At 47.9% G+C, this 18,390-nt stretch overlaps 1 protein-coding gene across 1 annotated transcript in view; it reads left to right on the top strand.

Annotated features, from left to right (window-relative positions):
• sdk2a (sidekick cell adhesion molecule 2a) overlaps positions 1 to 18,390 on the top strand; it is a 69,095-nt gene that overhangs the window by 2,570 nt on the left and 48,135 nt on the right. Inside the window, exons 3-9 of the mRNA XM_056287915.1 lie at positions 269 to 416; positions 3,626 to 3,759; positions 15,648 to 15,759; positions 16,254 to 16,444; positions 16,717 to 16,800; positions 16,949 to 17,143; positions 17,669 to 17,785. Of these exons, the coding sequence (XP_056143890.1) occupies positions 269 to 416; positions 3,626 to 3,759; positions 15,648 to 15,759; positions 16,254 to 16,444; positions 16,717 to 16,800; positions 16,949 to 17,143; positions 17,669 to 17,785 (981 nt within the window). The remainder of the gene's footprint in view (positions 1 to 268; positions 417 to 3,625; positions 3,760 to 15,647; positions 15,760 to 16,253; positions 16,445 to 16,716; positions 16,801 to 16,948; positions 17,144 to 17,668; positions 17,786 to 18,390) is intronic.

The following is an 18,390-nucleotide window of genomic DNA, read 5'->3' as shown; positions in this document are numbered from 1 at the left end:
ACCACAGGCATTTTCTTTTGTTGCTTTTCAAATTTGCTTAAATTTGTGCACCATTTGGATGGAAACCTAGTTACTTAACAAAGGAGTTTGGCTTTCATCAAAGCTGCAGAAAAAGACAATCACTGTTTGACTTGTTGCTCGCAACCCGACATTTTCTCTTTTGATATCTCCCCTCCTCTTACCCCCTTTCCTTTGCATTCTACTTCTCAATTGGACTCTCTCTCTCTCTGTCTTTCTCTTCATTTGTCTTCCATTCTCTGTCTCTCAGACATGGGTGGCTTTGTGGAGGGGGAGCGGTCACAGACTGTGTCGCAGGGCGAGGGTGCGCTCATCCATGCTCCACGAATTAACAGCTTCCCAAGGCCCCAGATCACTTGGTTCAGAGACGGTCGGAAGATTCCCTCCAGTAGCCGCATGTAAGTTTATTTTGTCATTCCCTAAGTTACAGCTTAGCTTGGGATGGCTGTGTGTGTGTGTGTGTGTGTGTGTGTGTGTGTGTGTGTGTGTATATGTGTTTAGTACAGGTGTATATGATACACACTCAGTGGCCACTTTATTAGGTGCACCTAGCTGGCATCAGGTGGGACCCCTTCGAGCCTCCAGACCAGACTGAATTCTTTGAGGCATGAATTCAACGAGGTGCCGGAAACATTCCTCAGGGATCTTGCCTCTGTGTTGATTCATTAGTATCACGTACTGGTACTGCACTTTCTGCAGATTCTTGCGCTACACAGTTCATGCTGTGTGAACATCCCATTCCACCTATCAAAAAGGTGCTATATTGGGTTGGGATCTACAGCCAGTGTAGGCCACCGGAGCAAAATGAAGTAACTATCACATCCTTGCCACCATGTTGAGATGATGCTCATTTTGCGGCAATGTACCGCTGCAAGCATCCAGCAACAATGCTCAGGTACTCTGTTGTGTTCAAAATTCTCATTTGGTGCTGAGGGACCTAATATGTGCCAAGAACACATTCCCCACACCATAACAGCATCACTTTGACACCAGGCAGGATGAATCAATAAATTAATGCTATTTCTGCTAAATTCTGACCCTACCTGTAGCACGATATAACATAAGTCAGGATTTGTCAAACCATTTCTTTCCACCGGCGCGGTCTCTAGCCTTATCTGTAGCCTTGTGCTCAGATGGAAGAAATGGGACTCGTGTTGCACTGAGCTGTTATTTGTGTGCTTGTGGCCTTCCTGTCAGTTTGAAAGAGCATTGCCATTTTCCTCTGACCTCTCTCATTAAGGAGGCATTGTTGCTGATAGACTTGCCACTAAGTGGGTGTTTTTTTTGCTAATGGCACCATTCTCTGTAAACTCTAGACACTTTAGTGAGCCAAGATCCCAGGAGGACAGCTGCTTCAGAGACGCTGAAACCACCCCATCTGGCACCAGCGATCATAACACACTCAAGGTCGCTTAGATCATATGAATCTTAACACTAAGTTGAACAGAAACTCAACCTTGATATCCCGTCCGCATGCTTTATATGCTGAGTCTGAGCCACGCATTGTGCCGTTTGGAGGAACGGGTTATTTGCTTTAAATGGGCAGGTGTACCTAATGCAGCGAGTGGCCGAGTGTTTTTTGTGTGACTGCATTTCCGTGAACCTTTAGAGTAAAGCTTTTTGCGTATGAATTGCTTTGCGAGCACCGAGATGTTGGTGCAGAAGGTCTTTCCCTTGAAGAAGACTGAGAAGCTGACAAACACCAACAGATTTTCTGCAATCCGCCCCCCACACACTATGAGCGAGGTTGAGCAGAATAGCTGATGAATGAGCGGCGGCGCAGGCTCTGTTCATTGAATCGCCGCTCAGTGATAAAGGGGGTTATTATATCGCCCCTATTGACTTTGCACCCAGAATGATTGAAGGGTAGAGATAGACCAGGCGGCGGGGGAACCAATTAAGCAAAATTGGACAAAAGGCCTCAATTGATGATATGTTTGACTGACACGGCTCACCCCTGTGCAGACTTGTGCCTGTGTGTGTTGTGTATGTGATGTGTATGTGGGGGTGGGGGTTGTACGCGTGAAGCTGTGAATTGTGGAGATTTTTCGCTGCATCATGCTGTGTGTGTGTGTGTGTGTGTGTGTGTGTGTGTGTGTGGCTTTTTCTGTGTATAACAGCGATGTGTTTGTGTCTATGAATATATTTTACTTTTATGTGTGGATTTATGTGTGTTCAGGTAAATATTCTTACCTTGTGCACACAAGAATCACTTGAGGGGTTTAAATGAGCAAATATATAGTATGTGTGTGCGTGTGCGTGTGCGCCCACAGAGAGTCCCTGTCGGGGACGTCAAGGCAATCGCCTGAGATTAATTTAGGAATACAGAGACAGACAGACGGACAGGTAGGCAGGCAAGCAGTGGCTCTTCAGAAACCACCTCATCATCTATTATTCAGCATCGGGCTTCGCTGTGTCATAGTTGACGTGAAGGCGTTTAGACGTTTACCCAGAATCACATTCTCTCGCTCAGGCACCTCAGAACGGATGGGTGCCAGCGTGCATCCATCCGCTGCCCACGTAGCCGCCAAGAGCAGGCAGAAGGAAACTCCAGAAAAGATCTGGAGTATCTCCGGGCTTTTTTCCTCCCCACTAAACTGATTGCTGATTACCATGTGACCAACCATTATTATTCCGGAGTGCTGATTACCGTGCGGCCAACCATTATTATTCCAGAGTGCTGATTGGCCAACCATTATTATTCCAGAGTGCTGATTGGCCAACCATTGTTATTCCAGAGTGGGGCTCTGAAGCCTTGTTCTGCGACGCAGAGAGGCGCTGATAGGATACTGTGCATTTGCTGCTTGTTTGTTTGCTCTGTGTGAGGCCGCATTGATATGCACAGCCGCGTGTGTGCTGAGTCGGTGTGAAACACACCCCTCCTCCCCCTCCCGCTCCCCATCCTCACCCCAATTGTCCAGGAGTGTGTCTGTTTACTCTGCTCTGATCAGGCAGGCGCTGGCAGATACACGGAGCCTAATGTGGCTGCGCACTGACTGTCAACTCACATTTAGCGCGCCCTACTCACGTGTTCAGGTCCTTAATTCTAACCAGCAAACAGCCGTGCTGGCCCCGCGGGGGCCACAACAGATATGATGGGCTCATACGCTGATCCTTACTAAAGTGTGACACCTAAACAGTAGGCAGGGTCCTCAATAAAAAAAAAATTTTTTTGTTGTTGTTTTGTTTTAGTTTGTGCAAGCATGCCTTTTTATCTCGTCCAGGCATGACTTTGTGTGTGTGTGTGTGTGTGTGTGTGTGTGTGTGTGTGTGTGTGTGTGTGTGTGTGTGTGTGTGTGTGTGTGCGTGCGTGCGTGCGTGCGTGCGTGCGTGCATGTGTGTAAATCTGAGACAGTTCACCTTGAGGATTCATTGTTTGTGGGGGGAAAAGGAATTCTCATAGGTTTGATTATTTGCGTGTGGTGGCATGTGTGTGTGTGTGTGTGTGTGTTTGTGTGCATTTGTAAATCTTGAGACAGTTCACCTTGAGGATTCATTGTTTGTGGGCAAAAAGGAATTCTCATAGATTTGATTATTGTTTATGGTGGCGTGTGTGTATGTGTGTGTGTGTGTTCCTCCATTTGTGTGGTTATGAATGCCTGTCTAGTGCCATCACCCTAGACAACACACTGGTCATCCTGTCAACGGTGGCTCCTGATGCAGGACGCTACTACGCCCAAGCTGTCAACGACAAGAACGGAGAAAACAAGACCAGCCAGCCCGTCACGCTCACTGTGGAGAGTAAGAACCCAAACTGCGAAACACACACACACACACACACACACACACACACACACACACACACACACACACACACACACACACACACAGTATAGCTACTGCTCAACAAAATACTTTCTCACCCAGTAAAACCAAGGACACAATGATTCACTAACTTGCTCTGATCAGTTTTGCTACACAAGAGTAGCTCAGTTGTTCAACAGGTGGCACCCAGTGCAAGTCTTTAAAAAAAACAGCCATCGCGCCCTCTAGTGGCGACTTCTTCTTCGATAACTATTCGCTGCCTCTCTCTCTCACAGAATTCAGCCACAATCACTGATATTATCTTGTAGTCCTGTGGTGCTGTCTCGCCTGTTTGTGGACCGGGTCACAGACCGTGTGTGTAATGGTGCAGCACCTCAGACTGCCTGATTGAATCGGCTTCAAAAGTGAACCTTTGATTTATTGCCTTTCACAAAATCAGAGTTATGAAAATGGCGATGTGTGAGCAGTGTGCGGCTCAACACACTTTGACATGCACACTCATGCGTATTCACACTATGGGGATATGTGCATGCAGACACAGAGCCCGCCTCAGCTATAGATAAGGAATACACAACACCAGTCACGGCTCTGTGTTGACCAAAGAATGACCAATTAAAAGGTCAAATAGCATCAAATCATAATGCTGATTCTAATGAGGTGAAACCAGAACTTGAAGTCAGGACATACAGAAGAGCATCTAAATGAGCTTTGCTAATCTGACAAGTCCTGTTGCTATACTTTCACAGTACCAAAAAAGGCTGATATATGTTTTATGGTACTACAAAAGTATCGCAACTGCACTCGATCGAACAAAGTTTACATTATTTGATTGGGCAGCATGGTGGCGCAGTGGTTAGTGTGGTTGACTCGCAGCGAGAAGGTCCTGGGTTCGAGCCCCGGGGTAGTCCAACCTTGGGGGTTGTCCCGGGTCGTCCTCTGTGTGGAGTTTGCATGTTCTCCCCGTGTCTGCGTGGGTTTCCTCCGGGTGCTCCTGTTTCCTCCCACAGACCTGTAGGTCAGGTGAATAGGCCGTACTAAATTGTCCCTAGGTGTGAATGTGTGTGTGTGTATGTCAGCCCAATGATGGTCTGGCGGCCCGTCCAGGCTGTTGCCCCCACCTGCCGCCCAATGACTGCTGGGATAGGCTCCAGCATCCCTGAGAGCAGGATAAGCGGTCTGGATGATGGATGGATGGATGGACATGACTTGATTCCCAATGTTTTTTTGAACACTATTTCTTCTCTGAGGGGTATCTTGAGGATTATTTCAAAGCTGAAATCAGTGGTTTCATGGATATCTCCCTCCCTCTGGCAACGAGAACTGCAAACAAGGTGTAGCAGCCATTGTGGCTTGTGTGCCGTCAGCTCAGCAGTAAACAGTTCCCACTCTTGTAAAAATGACATCCTCTAACCAAAGTTAACACGGGCACTCCGATGTAATACAAACTACATCAAGTTATATGGGCACACTGTAATGTTGATTGTAGAATTGGTAGATTGTCTATGTAACTGAGGCATTGCCACGTTGTCGTCGCACTGAAGTTCTTCTCCCTGTTCGAGTAGGAACATGTTTGCCACTGCACCAGCGCTCGTCCTACCCAGTGAAACGTTCAACAGCAGGACGTGGGTAGTGTCTCAAACCATGGCGCAGATGCCAGTTAGTATTGTCTAACCTGTGTATTTAACCTAATATTCTCCTTTAGACTGAATGATTCTGCTTACATAGGGCACTGCACACATGTGAATTATGGACTCGCTGAGGATGCTGCAAAGTACCCGTGCCGATTTCGTACGCAGTCGTGATGTTGCAGGTTATTTTGACAAAGAGACATGTTTGTTGAGGTGGTCGCAACACCCAGTATAACTGTGTCTTGGTTTGGTTTGATTTTCTTTTGCTCTTATTGAGTTTAAGCTTTTTGACGATGAGTTTTGCATATACTGGGCGGCCCTGCGGTGGCGCAGTGGTTAGCGCGGTCATCTCACAGCAAGAAGGTCCGGGGTTCGAACCCCGGGGTAGTCCGACCTTGGGGGTCATCCCAGGTCATCCTCTGTGTGGAGTTTGCATGTTCTCCCCGTGTCTGCGTGGGTTTCCTCCAGGTGTTCCAGTTTCTTCCCACAGTCCAAAGACATGTAGGTCAGGTGAGTCGGCCGCACTAAGTTGTCCCTAGGTGTGAATGTATGTAAGTGTGTGTGTGTGTGTGTGTGTGTGTGTGTGTGTGTGTGTGTGTGTGTGTGTGTGTGTGTGTGTGTGTGTGTGTGTGTGTGAGCCCTGTGATGGTCTGGCGGCCTGTCTAGGGTGTCTCCCCACCTGCCGCCCAATGACTGCTGGGATAGGCTCCAGTTTCCTGCGACCCCGAATGGGATGATGGATGGATGAAGTTTTTGCATCTACATTACTCACACAAACTCACACAATACACAACAAGCTGAATGTTCTTCCATTCCAAAAATGTGCAAGTTCATGTTCCAGAAGTGTAATTGGTTGCCAAGTAAGTTTGCACGTACAAGGATTTTGCTCATTGTTTAGCTCAGATAAAATCCACAAGGGCCATAACCCACGACAACTAGCAGCGTCTAAGAATATCCTGAAAGGAACATCCAAGGATCCACGAGTAGGCCCGTCTGCAAAATAAGGGCTGACAAGTGGGCATAGAAAGGGACACACGCAATGTGAAGTTTCTTTGATCAATAATGACTAATATAACAAATTCACAATAGAATGCACACTCGATAGAGCAACACAAGTTGCAGCCATTCGTGGCGCCATCATAGATGTGTGTGTACACCGACACAAACTGAAAGAAAGGGAAAAAAAAAAACAAATTCTGGCAGAACAGTGTGACTCCAGAGGGAGCCAAAAGGGACGCAGGCAAGAAAAAAAGGAATAGTTTTGTGTTCTCTTGCGAAACTTTTTCGCATTCTCGTGATAAAACGGTTTGTGTTCTCTTTTTTTGTTGTTTCCCCCCCCCCCCTCCTCCGTACAGGGAATGCTAATGCCTCTGGCTCGCTGCAGTGGCAGCAACAATATTGAAAAGTGCAGCGCAAGTAAACACAGGTGGTGGGAGGTTAGACCCTTTTTGTTGAATCAGTAGATCCGAGTCCATCCGAGTCCATCCGTTATCTGAACCGCTTATCCTGCTGTCAGGGTCGCGGGGGATGCTGGAGCCTATCCCAGCAGTCATTGGGCGGCAGGCGGGGAGACAGCCTGGACAGGCCGCCAGGGCATAGACCGAGTTGTGGTGCCAAAATGAATCAACTTTTGAGCCTATTGGGTTTCTTCAAATTTTTGGTATATTCGGTCCTCAGTCCGTCTGTTGTGCAGTTTATTCAGTGGTCCAGAGGAGGGACCCACATGTTCGATCAGTGCTACGTTGGTAGGATAGATATTTACTGAAAGCTAACTTAAGTACTGTGCAATAACATTCAGCAAAGCCTTATCAAAACACTGAAAGGTTTATAATAATATTAAGACATTATTTGCATCCGTAATTTTGTAAACCAATTAAGCCTAAGTGTTGGCAGCACTGAACAATTTGTTATAAAAGCTTTTTCGAAAGTGCGTTGTTGTTTGCTTTTGTAAATGGGCCGATGCCAAGGAGGAGGCATTAGGAGACTGAAAAATTAGACGTGCCAAATTAGGATGAATAAGGGAAGAAGGTTGGACTACCCCGGGGCTCGAACCCAAGACTTTCTTGCTGCAGTCGACTCACAGCGAGAAGGTCCTGGGTTCGAGCCCCGGGGTAGTCAAACCGTTGGGGTCATCCCGGGTCGTCCTCTGTGTGGAGTTTACATGTTCTACCCGTGTCTGTGTGGGTTTCCTCCGGGTGCTCCGGTTTCCTCCCACAGTCCAAAGACATGTAGGTCAGGTGAATCGGCTGTACTAAATTGTCCCTAGGTGTGTGTGTGTGTGTGTGTGTGTGTGTGTGTGGGCCCTGTGATGGACTGGGATTCCCCCCACATGCCACCCAATGACTGCTGGGATAGGCTCCAGCATTCCCACAACCCTAAGTAGGATAAGGGTTTTGGATAATGGATGGATGGAAGGGAGAAAATCTCCACCTCCACAACAGTTAAATAAATATTTTTTTAAAAAGTACATATACTGGTACCTGAGTTGGAACCAGAAGGCATGGCTGCTTGATGTGCTGTTCAATGCAAGCTCAGTTATCCTCTTATTCAGCCTGTGGCCAGTTCAATGTCCAGCATACTGGTGTCTTCTGGACTACACGCAAGCGTTTGAGTTTTGTAGTGTCCCCATATGCAGTGGTGCAACAGGAAGTAAATTCAGCATATACCACATGAGACTTGATTTTCGTGTGGAACTTGAAAATGATTCATCCAGACATAATTATTTTGCTCATTTTTCCCACCATTGGGCACAGTCAATAGTTGCCGTTGCAGGTGATGGCTGTAGTGTCTGCAGTTTGGACCTCTTGTCACAAATCGGCTTTACTTTCCTACGTACGATGACACTATTTACTGCATTTTACTTCTCCTGTAGTCTCGGGTGTGGATGGTAGACAGAGTGATCCGGAAATTAAAAGGTGTATCCTTAAAGGGAAAAAAAAAAGTTTTGCAAAGCAATGCAAAACCTTTCTTGAGAGAATGCAGAAAGGTTTGCGAGAGAATGCAAAACCATTAAAACTGTATTATATCCACCATATCCCTATCACGTAGCCCTATGGAGGCGGCACGGTGGCGCAGTGGTTAGCGCGGTCGCCTCACAGCAAGAAGGTCCAGGGTTCGAGCCCCAGGGTACTCCAACCTTGGTGGGTCGTCCCGGGTTGTCCTCTGTGTGGAGTTTGCATGTTCTCCCCGTGTCTGCATGGGTTTCCTCCGCGGGCTCCGGTTTCCTCCCACAGTCCAAAGACATGTAGGTCAGGTGAGTCGGCCATACTAAATTGTCCCTAGGTATGAATGTGTGTGTGTGTGTGTGTCGGCCCTATGATGGCCTGGCAGCCTGTCCAGGGTGTTTCCCCACCTGACGCCCAATGACTGATGGGATAGGCTCCAGCATCCCCACGACCCTGAGAGCAGGATAAGCGGTTCAGATAATGGATGGATGGATGGATATCTTGATGGTGGTTCGCATGACACAGACCTGTCGCAGGTGGTCTTTCTGATGTAACTGAATTTGTATAATTATCCACAATCAGATGTGATTTTTTTTTCCAAGTCTTGCCAGCCCGGTATCTCATGTTGCCTTTGTGTGTGGGTTGGGAATAGTGCACGTGGTGTGTGGGAGAGATAATCTGTACTACTACTTGAAAATCCTCTTTTCAAGCTTACTGAAAGCTTGAAAGCATCTTTTTCCCACAGATGCTCAGGGATGATGTCCGAAATCAGATTTTTACTCTGTGTCCGGTCCCATTTACACCCGGTGTTAGCGTGCGGTCTGTGTCCTGGTCTGTTGTTTGGACAGTTCATCAACTGATTCCCCTTTGCATCACACATGCTGTTCCTCGTGTTTTCATGGTCTGCACCATCGCTGCATTTTGATCAGGTTTCATTTTTTTGGCATTCGAGTCTGCAGAGCAAACATGTGCTTGAGGTGGGAGGGCGGCAAGTCGGTCTGTTGTTAACAAAAACACGCACCTCACTTTGTAGTTGAAGGTTTTTCTATTGTGACCACTCCAGTTGGAGGCCCCCGAAACGTCCAGCCGTTCTGTTGTAGTCCTCTTCGCAGTTGCTGTGAATGTCACCACGGCGAGCCGTTCACCGCGGACGAGGGGAGGAATAATTACCTGTGGGAGGGGGGTCATGCCAGAATTCGGTGAGTCTGAGTAGGTGGAAAACTTCAGGTTGTGCAGCAGTATATTTGACTGTTGGCAGCAAGGTCGGTGTTTCTGCACCCCGGGTGGTGCTTTCTGGCAAATGCAAGCACGCTGTATTGTGCAATTACACGTGGCTGATTCTGGCTGAGCTCTTATCGCACACTGCTAGCCAGACTACCCGGAGAGGTGATTACAGTTTTTCACATAAACTCCCCATGTGGTGATTCGTGATCTAGATAAGATATGTGGACACAGATTGCATGTTAATACCAAATATAAATAAGCTTATGGATTCTGGACTGGGAAGGTGCAGGCAGAGAATTCCCAGGCAGAGAATTTCACGGTGAAACGGATTCCGATTCGGATATCGAGTTGAAATGGGAAGCACACGATATTAAAGAATGGTGACCGTCACCGCAACGAAGGCGACGCAGGCTGCTAACTCCCAGTGACAGCGTCCCAGATGCTGAGTCAGCACTCGCACTCTAAGCAGCGTGACCAATGGAGAGGTGTTGTGACTTCATAGTCGGCCGTCCTTTCTGTGTGGCGTTTGCATGTTCTTCCCATGTTGGATTGGGTTTTCTTTCCCACAGTAACATGCATGGTAATGATCTGGCAGTGTATTCAAGGCCATCTCCCTTTTGCCTGCCGGGAGTAGCCTCGAGTCCCCGTCCCATCCCGCAAAGGACCCCCCACCCCCACCCCGGGGCCCTGAATTGAGCTGAGGGGCTTATAGACGTCGACTGAAGAATGAGTGAATACTTGAACAAGCAGAAAGATAACACAGGGAGGACCGTGCTACACGCAGACTTGCAGGCCGCTAGTTCGGACTGACTTGAACGTTGATGCTGCCTGATGACAACAGGTCTACAGGAGAAGGAGCTGCCAGTCTGTAAAGCACACAGAAACAGGCCAATCCTTCTGCCCACATTAGTTAAATCAAAATCTGTTGACGCAAAACACTGAGCGTAGTGTTACTACATGTCGTAGCTCATATGTCCACATGTCCGCGCCGTGAGCAAGACGGACCAGTTAAGATGAAAAACATCATCTTGTAATTGGATTCTATTACGCATTTCATTTTTTTAATTTGGCAGATGGGTTTCCAACACGACTAATCACATTTCTTTTTACCGAATAGAAATGTGACCACCTCGGGCGTCCAGGTGGCGTGGCGGTCTATTCCGTTGCCTACCAACATGGGGATCACCGGTTCGAATCCCCGTGTTACCTCCGGCTGTCGGGCGGCCCTACAGACACAATTGGCCTTGTCCGCGGGTGGGAAGCTGTATGTGGGTATGTGTCCTGGTAGCTGCACTCACTAGCGCCTCCTCTGCTCAGTCGGGGCGCCTGTTTGGGTGGGAGGGGGAACTGGGGGGGATAGCGTGATCCTCCCACATGCTGCGTCCCCCTGGCGAAACTCCTCACTGTCAGGTGAAAAGAAGCGGCTGGCGACTCCACATGTGTCAGAGGAGGCATGTGGTAGTCTGCAGCCCTCCCCGGATCAGCAGAGGAGTTGGAGCAGCGACCGGGACGGCTCGGAAGAGTGGGGTAATTGGCCAGATACAATTCGGGAGAAAAAGGGGTCCAAGAAAAAAAAAATGATTCTCCCGTGTCCACTTACCTGTATGTTCAGTGTACTGAAACTGATAAAAAATGGATATCAGTAAAGTGTGCCGACCTTGTCGATTCCTGGAGGAGGTGGGGAAAGCAGTATGCAGCCCCAGATTGCGGCAGCGGTAAAGCCGGCTGTATTGATTCCTGGCAGCATCTGCTCAGAATCGGGAATGATAAGCCGGACTGTTTTGTTCAGAATCCAACCAGCGCACAATGAACCCAGGAGACAGTGGTGGTGTTGGCTGCCATGTTTGCCAGTTGCAGAAAATGCAACTGCAAAAAGAAAAGGCTGACGTCCTCCTCCTCACGTGCAGAGTGCTGTTAAAGAGCAAGTCCGCTCCATTCCGTCATCCAAGCCGCTTATCCCAATCGGGGCCGCGGGGATGCTGGAGCCTGTCCCAGCAGTCGTTGGACGGCAGGCGGGGAGACCCCCTGGACATCACAGGGCCCACACATTCACACCCAGGGATGTCGGACATGATGGCTGCCCGCATTTTCTCCAGTTCAGGTTTTAGCGCAGACATAGAAAGCATGTCCTCATCTGACTTCCCCGCCGTTGGTGTCCCATTGCCTGCTGGCTCGGTAGACTCGGGAGCGGTCTTCACTTTTTGCGATGTTGTTTTTTGCTTGCCCAACATTGGTGAATCAACTAATTATCTTAAATTAAATCAATGTCGTCGTAGTAAATTGCCCCTAGGTGTAAAGAGCAATTATGAAGAGTTAATCTTACAAAATAGGTCAAATACTAGAATGACAGACGCATAGACATGAAAAAACTGTTTGGGATGTTATCCAGCTTAGGTTAAATAAACACAATTATCTTTTTTAATAAAGGTGATAATAAATAATAATAATATACATCCACCCATTATCTGAACTGCTTATCCTGCTCTCAGGGTCACGGGGATGCAGGAGCCTATCCCAGCAGTCATTGGGTGGCAGGCGGGGAGACACCCTGGACAGGCCGCCAGGCCATCATACAGGGCCGACACTCACACACACACACACACACACACACACACACACATTCGTACCTAGGGACAATTTAGTACGGCCGATTCACCTGACCTACCTGTCTTTGGACTGTGGGAGGAAACTGGAGCCCCCGGAGGAAACCCACGCAGACACGGGGAGAACATGCAAACTCCACACAGAGGACGACCCGGGACAACCCCCAAGGTTGGACTACCCTGGGGCTCGAACCCAGGACCTTCTTGCTGTGAGGTGACTGCGCTAACCACTGCGCCACTGTGCTGCCTAATAATATTATAATAATAAATAATAATAAACAATAATAATAATAATATTCTAATAATAAATTATTATAATATAAATAATAGTAATATCATAATAATAATAAACACAAATAATAATGATATAATAATAAAGAAATATGGTGTAATGGATTTAAGTATTGTACATTTTTCATGTTTGATCCTGTTCAGATATAATGAAAGAAAATTCTTGCTGGTTTCACTTGATTCTCCAACCATTTTAAGTCAGTTTGACGCAAAACATGATGGATGTAATTAATTTAGACGTAATGTAAGGGGGGGGGTAAACGTCTCGCATTTGCAGTCAGACATTTGCAAAGCAAGTTGTGTGATATTTCCAGCGTCTGGTCACTCAGATGGGAATAAAATGTTTTCAGTGCAGTGTTCATTAATGACACGGTAATCTGCAGGGAACAGAAACTGCCGAATTAATATTTAAATAGGAAATGTTGTGTGTGTGTGTGTGTGTGTGTCTGTTTTGTGTGTGTGGGGGGGCAGAGTTGAGTTGCATCCAGCATGTTATAATATCAGTGGCTCCAAAGAAAATAATGGTGAAAATGGCTGGTCGAACATTTTGAAGGGAGCCGATGGTGATTTACGTGGCAATTAGGCGTGTGCATGCTGTATTGTGTTAGTCTGGACTGTCGAGACTCACCCCAAGTCTGCAATAATCTTTGAACAGAGACAAATGGTGACAATGAGGTGGCCTGGATGGCAAAGAAAAATTCTCTTATTTTTGCTCTTATAATTAATTAGCTGATCACACAGTCCGGGATATGCTCCGAAGTGAAAGTGCGTAAAAAGGCAATACACAAGTTAGTGTCAGCCGAGGGACCAAACGTGCCCCACGGCAGGGCACGTTTGGTCCCATTTTGCAGGATAAAATGATTTTTTTATCCTGCAAAATGGCAGAATTGAGATAACATTTGTGGCCATTCAACCTGCTTTGAAAATTAAATCAACACCTGTAGAATTCAACAGGGTTTGAAGACTGCTATATTTTTTAAAGGTGAATTGAATTAAAGATGGAAAGGCCAAAGATAATTGGGGCGTCCGGGTGGCGTGTCGGGCTACTCCGTTGCCTACCAATACGGGGATCCCGGTTCGAATCCCCCGTGTTACCTCCGGCTTGGTCGGGTATCCCAGCAGATACAATTGACCGTGTCTGTGGGTGGGAAGCCGGATGTGGGTATGTGTCCTGGTCACTGTGCTAGCGCCTCCTCTGGTCAATCAGGGCGCCTGTTCGAGGGGGTAGGGGGAATAGCGTGATCCTCTCATGCGCTATGTCTCCCTGGTGAAACTCCTCACTGTCAGCTGAAAAGCAGCGGCTGGCGACTCCCCATGCATTGGAGGGGGCATATGTGGTAGTCTGCAGCCCTCGGGATTGGCAGAGGTGGTGGAGCAGCGACCAGGATGTGTTTGGAAGAGTGGGAGAAAAAAAAAGAAATGCCAAAGATTAAAAACACCCCTCGTCCTCTCAACTGTTAGACCAAAAACAGGTGACGTCGCGGCTGACATCTGCTCGCTGCTCTGAAGTCGTCTGAAATCCAAGCCTGGTGGGTTTTTGCTTAAACTCCAGCTGTGGCAGAATTCACGGGTCAGGATGTTCGATCCCTGAATTTTGCAGCCTGCTTTGCCGCTACGTGTTCCGATTTGGATCGTGTTGAATCGGGTCCTTCAAAATGTTATGCTGCTGAACTGAAATTTCAGATTCTTTTTTTTTCTAATATATATATCATTTTATTTCTGATTTTTTCCCCCCCCTTTTCTCCCAATTTTAGTGGCCAGGCGATCCCTATTTTAGTTCCAACACCCACCCTCGTACTGCATGCGTTCGCCAACTGCATCTCTCCGGCCCGCAGTCTCGAAGGAGACACCTCGCCACTTCCGTGACAAGGCGAATCCAGGCCAAACCACTGCTTTTTCCCCACACACACACAGATGCATTCATGTGACGAACACAAGCCGACTCCGTCCCCCTCCCGAAGACAGCGCTGCCAATTACTGCCGCTTCATCAAGTCCGGCCATCGTCGGATCTGACGAGACCGGGGCGTGAACCCCGGTCCCCAGTGGGCAACACTGCAAAAAAGGAAATCTTAACAGGTGAAAATATCTTGTATTTGGTACAACAAGTCCAATATTGGGTAGAATTATCTTGAATTATCTTATTCCACTGGCAGATAATTTTGCTTATTTCAAGTTTTTTTTCTCTCTTGATTTTAGTCAATTTAATCTTGTTTTAAATAAATGTTAATCTTGTCCTCTTAAAACAAAAATAAATTGACCAAAATCAGGAGAAAAAAAAAACTTGAAATAAGCAAAATTATCTGCCAGTGGAATAAGATAATTCAAGATAATTCTACTCAATATTGGGCTTGTACCAAATACAAGATATTTTCACTTTTTAAAGAGTTCTTTTTTTTTTTTTTTTGCAGTGAACTGCATCGACACAAAGCCGATGCTTAGACCGCTACACCACCGCGGACTGTGAAATTTCTGATTAAAAAAACAAAAAACATGATCTTCTGCACATGTGCGGTTAAAGCAAACGGCAACAGAGCCCTCACAAGACCGCCGTGCCCGCGTTCGAGCCGTGCAGGCGGTCGAGGCTGTGCGCTACGGCGCCTTGATAAAGGGCTTCGTAACAACCTAATTTCAAATCAGGGGGTACATGATGTTTCTGTTTTTTTTTTTTTTGTTGTTTTTTTTTTTTTTACTTTTTTCTTCGGGGCCCTCTAAAAAGTGGCATGCACGTACACACCTGCACATGAACACAATAACAGCACACACACACACACACACACACACACACACACACACACACACACACACACACGTACGTGCATACTCGGGGGAGGTGGAGGAAAATGAGATCAGATTCAGAGCGAGATCACTGATTGAGGGCAGTGAATCGATGGCTGGCTGCAGGCTCCGTGGAGCCACTGAGTGATGGTGCTGCATTTAATCGGCTTCTGTGTTTGTCTCAATTATGCTCCATAATGGTTGCTAACACCTGGGCTACCGCCGCCCTCAGGAAGTGCTGTGTGTGCGAGAAACAGGATCTAAAGTAAAGACAGGGGGTATTAATAGTGCAGGGGTGCTAGATTACAGTGTGTCAGGCTGACCGCTGGTGGTAGCCAGCAGCTTGTCATTGTCTTTATCTTTGTGTGTGTGTGTGTGTGTGTGTGTGTGTGTGTAGATGTAGGGGGACCTGCGGACCCCATAGCCCCCTCTATCATTATACCACCAAAGAACACCAGTGTAACCGTGGGGAGAAACGAAGTCATCATGGAATGTGTCGCCAATGCTAGGTATGTCCGCCCTCCCCCCACACACACACATGTACCCCCCCCCCCCCCACACACACACACACACACACTGGGGAGCCGAGATACAGAAACACAGATGCTCAAGTACAGTTCCATTGTGTCCTTACATCTGACATCTCTTGATTTTAGTAAATCTTTCTTTTGGGGGGGGGGGGGCATGTTACGAAAGTGCTGTGATCGTCTCCCATTTTGTACCTCCCCTCCATTGTCCCCTTTGAGTCAAAGCTCCGTTCCCTCTTCTCCCCGTCCCTCATAATTTCTGACCTGAATTTTGTCTATTATCTGCGATTTAAGGACTTCATCAGAACAACAGATTTGTTCCGTCGCTCCCTCGACGCTCCGTGAGCTCGAAACAGAATGCAAATCTCTCTTAAAATCCCCGCCCCCGCTCTCCTTTTTTTAAAATTTTTTTTTAATCTTTTATCCATCTCTGTCTCTCTCGCGTTAACTTTGTTGCATGGTGTCGCCCCCCTCAGGCCGCTTGTCAAGATGGGCATCACATGGAGGAAAGACGGCGCGGTGGTCAACGCTGGCGTGCGGGATTTCGGCCGTAGGCTGGTCATCAGCCTGCCCGCCGTCAGCGACAGCGGCTACTACGAGTGTGAGGCTTCGCTCCGCAGCAGCAGCGTCCCCTCTGTGTCCGCCGGGGCCTACCTGCACGTTCTCGGTAAATGACCTTTGACCCGCAGCTCGCATCTCACAAGAGCAACGGCAGTCAGCCTGCCAACACTGCAGTTTGATTTTTTTTTTTTTATTCTATTCGTATCAATTTTTCTATCTTAACCATCCAGCCATTTTTTTTAAAAATGTTTTAATCCATGGTGATGTAAGAGTGGTCCTAGGATTTTAATGATATTTGAAGATTTCAGTGTGGCAGTGTTTTAAGTGTTATTCTAACTCTTCCGTTGTTTGTTTATTTGTTCTGCTTGTCTGCCACAGAGCATCCTCTGTTTGTGAAAGAGCCCCCGACTCACATTAGCGCGGAGATGGAAAAGGTGGTGGACATCCCCTGTCAGGCACGAGGTTTGTGCTTCTTATCCTGTGTGTGTGTGTGTGTGTGTGTGTGTGTGAGAGAGAGAGAGAGAGAGAGAGAGAGAGAGAGAGAGAGAGAGAGACAGGTATGGGGGGGGGGGGGACGAGAAAAATAAATGTCTTCCTCTCCTCTCACCAGGCACACCGCAGCCAGACATAGTGTGGTACAAAGATGCAGTGCCCATCAGTCCGGTGAAGATCCCCAGGTACAGAGTGCTGGTAGGGGGCAGTCTACAGATCAACGGTCTTCTGCCCGACGACACGGGGATGTTCCAGTGTTTCGCCAGGAATCTAGCCGGCGAGATTCAGACAAACACCTACCTAGCTGTTACGAGTACGCCGACTCCCCCTATTCAATATGCCCAGCAATCTGTGTCTGTTCTGCCGTCACGCTGCCGCCGCCTCTCCCTCAACCCCCCTCCCCCTCCTTTTCCACTTCCCAGTCTTCACCTCCTTTTCTCTTCTCGTATCCTCTCCTCCGCTCTTACCGTTTTCGTCCTCTTTCTCGCTTGCCTCACACAGCCATCTATCTGCTTCTCGGCATGGTGACAAGTGTGTCATCTTATCTGCTTCGGCAATTATTGGCTATTTTGAGCAAGAGAATGAGCGAGAGGAGTGAAGTAGAGATGGAGGCAACTTGCCAGTTTTCCCTGGGAGAATGAGACCTGACAGGCAGCCCGTTTTGTCAGGTCTTTTACCTTTCAGCTGCCATCTGCTTTGTTAGAGACTAACCAGTTCAAGTCTTTCATTATCACCTCAGTCTCAGCTCCTTGTGTGTGTGTGTGTGTGTGTGTGTGTGTGTGTGTGTGTGTGTGTGCGTGCGTGCGTGTGCGTGTGCGCGCGACCTCTCTCCCACCAGGTATCGCTCCCAACATCACTGCCGGCCCCTCTGACAGCGCGGTGATCGATGGCATGTCAGTCATTCTCCACTGCGAGACCTCGGGAGCCCCACGGCCAGCCATCACCTGGCAGAAAGGTGCGTGGGCTCGCAGCACGGGGCAACGGAGGCGATAGAGTACTCTACGGGCTCTAGTTTCCGGGTCACAGCACAGTCGAAGGCGCCGGCGCTAGCTCACGGTGCGAGACGATTTAAGGTGTGGCCAGTACTTAGTAGCTAGTTTCGGGGCATGCTGCGCTGGCGGTAATCGGGCTCAACGGAGGCACAGTTGTAAAAGGGGTGGATTAAAAGGAATGCATTATCAAAAAGAGTGGCGGGGGCTGTCTTCAGTTACGGCCAATCAGATCAGCTCCTCTCACTCTTTTTAAAACCAGCACTCTCTCTGTCATGGTAAGCTGCCAGTTTTGTAATGGACGACAGAAGTTGAGACCAGCTAAAGCGGAAAAGCTTCTCTCAAGAGGGAACTGATACGCTTGTTTGGGAGGTGCAGAATCACCAAGTGCACATGCAATAGACATTAACACCAACTGCAGTGTGATATAATAAGACAACATGATTATTTGACAGGCAACCATTTAGCGTGTCTTCGTTCTCACCGGTGTCTTCCTCTCTTTCCTGCACATTCTATGAACACAGCAGGAGACCTTACACAGCTGTGATCACAGATCGATTAGCCCAGGCAC

The sequence above is a fragment of the Lampris incognitus genome, chromosome 10 (genome assembly GCF_029633865.1).
Source record: "Lampris incognitus isolate fLamInc1 chromosome 10, fLamInc1.hap2, whole genome shotgun sequence".
Lineage (NCBI taxonomy): Eukaryota > Metazoa > Chordata > Actinopteri > Lampriformes > Lampridae > Lampris > Lampris incognitus.
The sequence above is the reverse complement of the archived record's forward strand: the minus strand, read 5'-3'. Positions and strand labels throughout refer to the sequence as shown.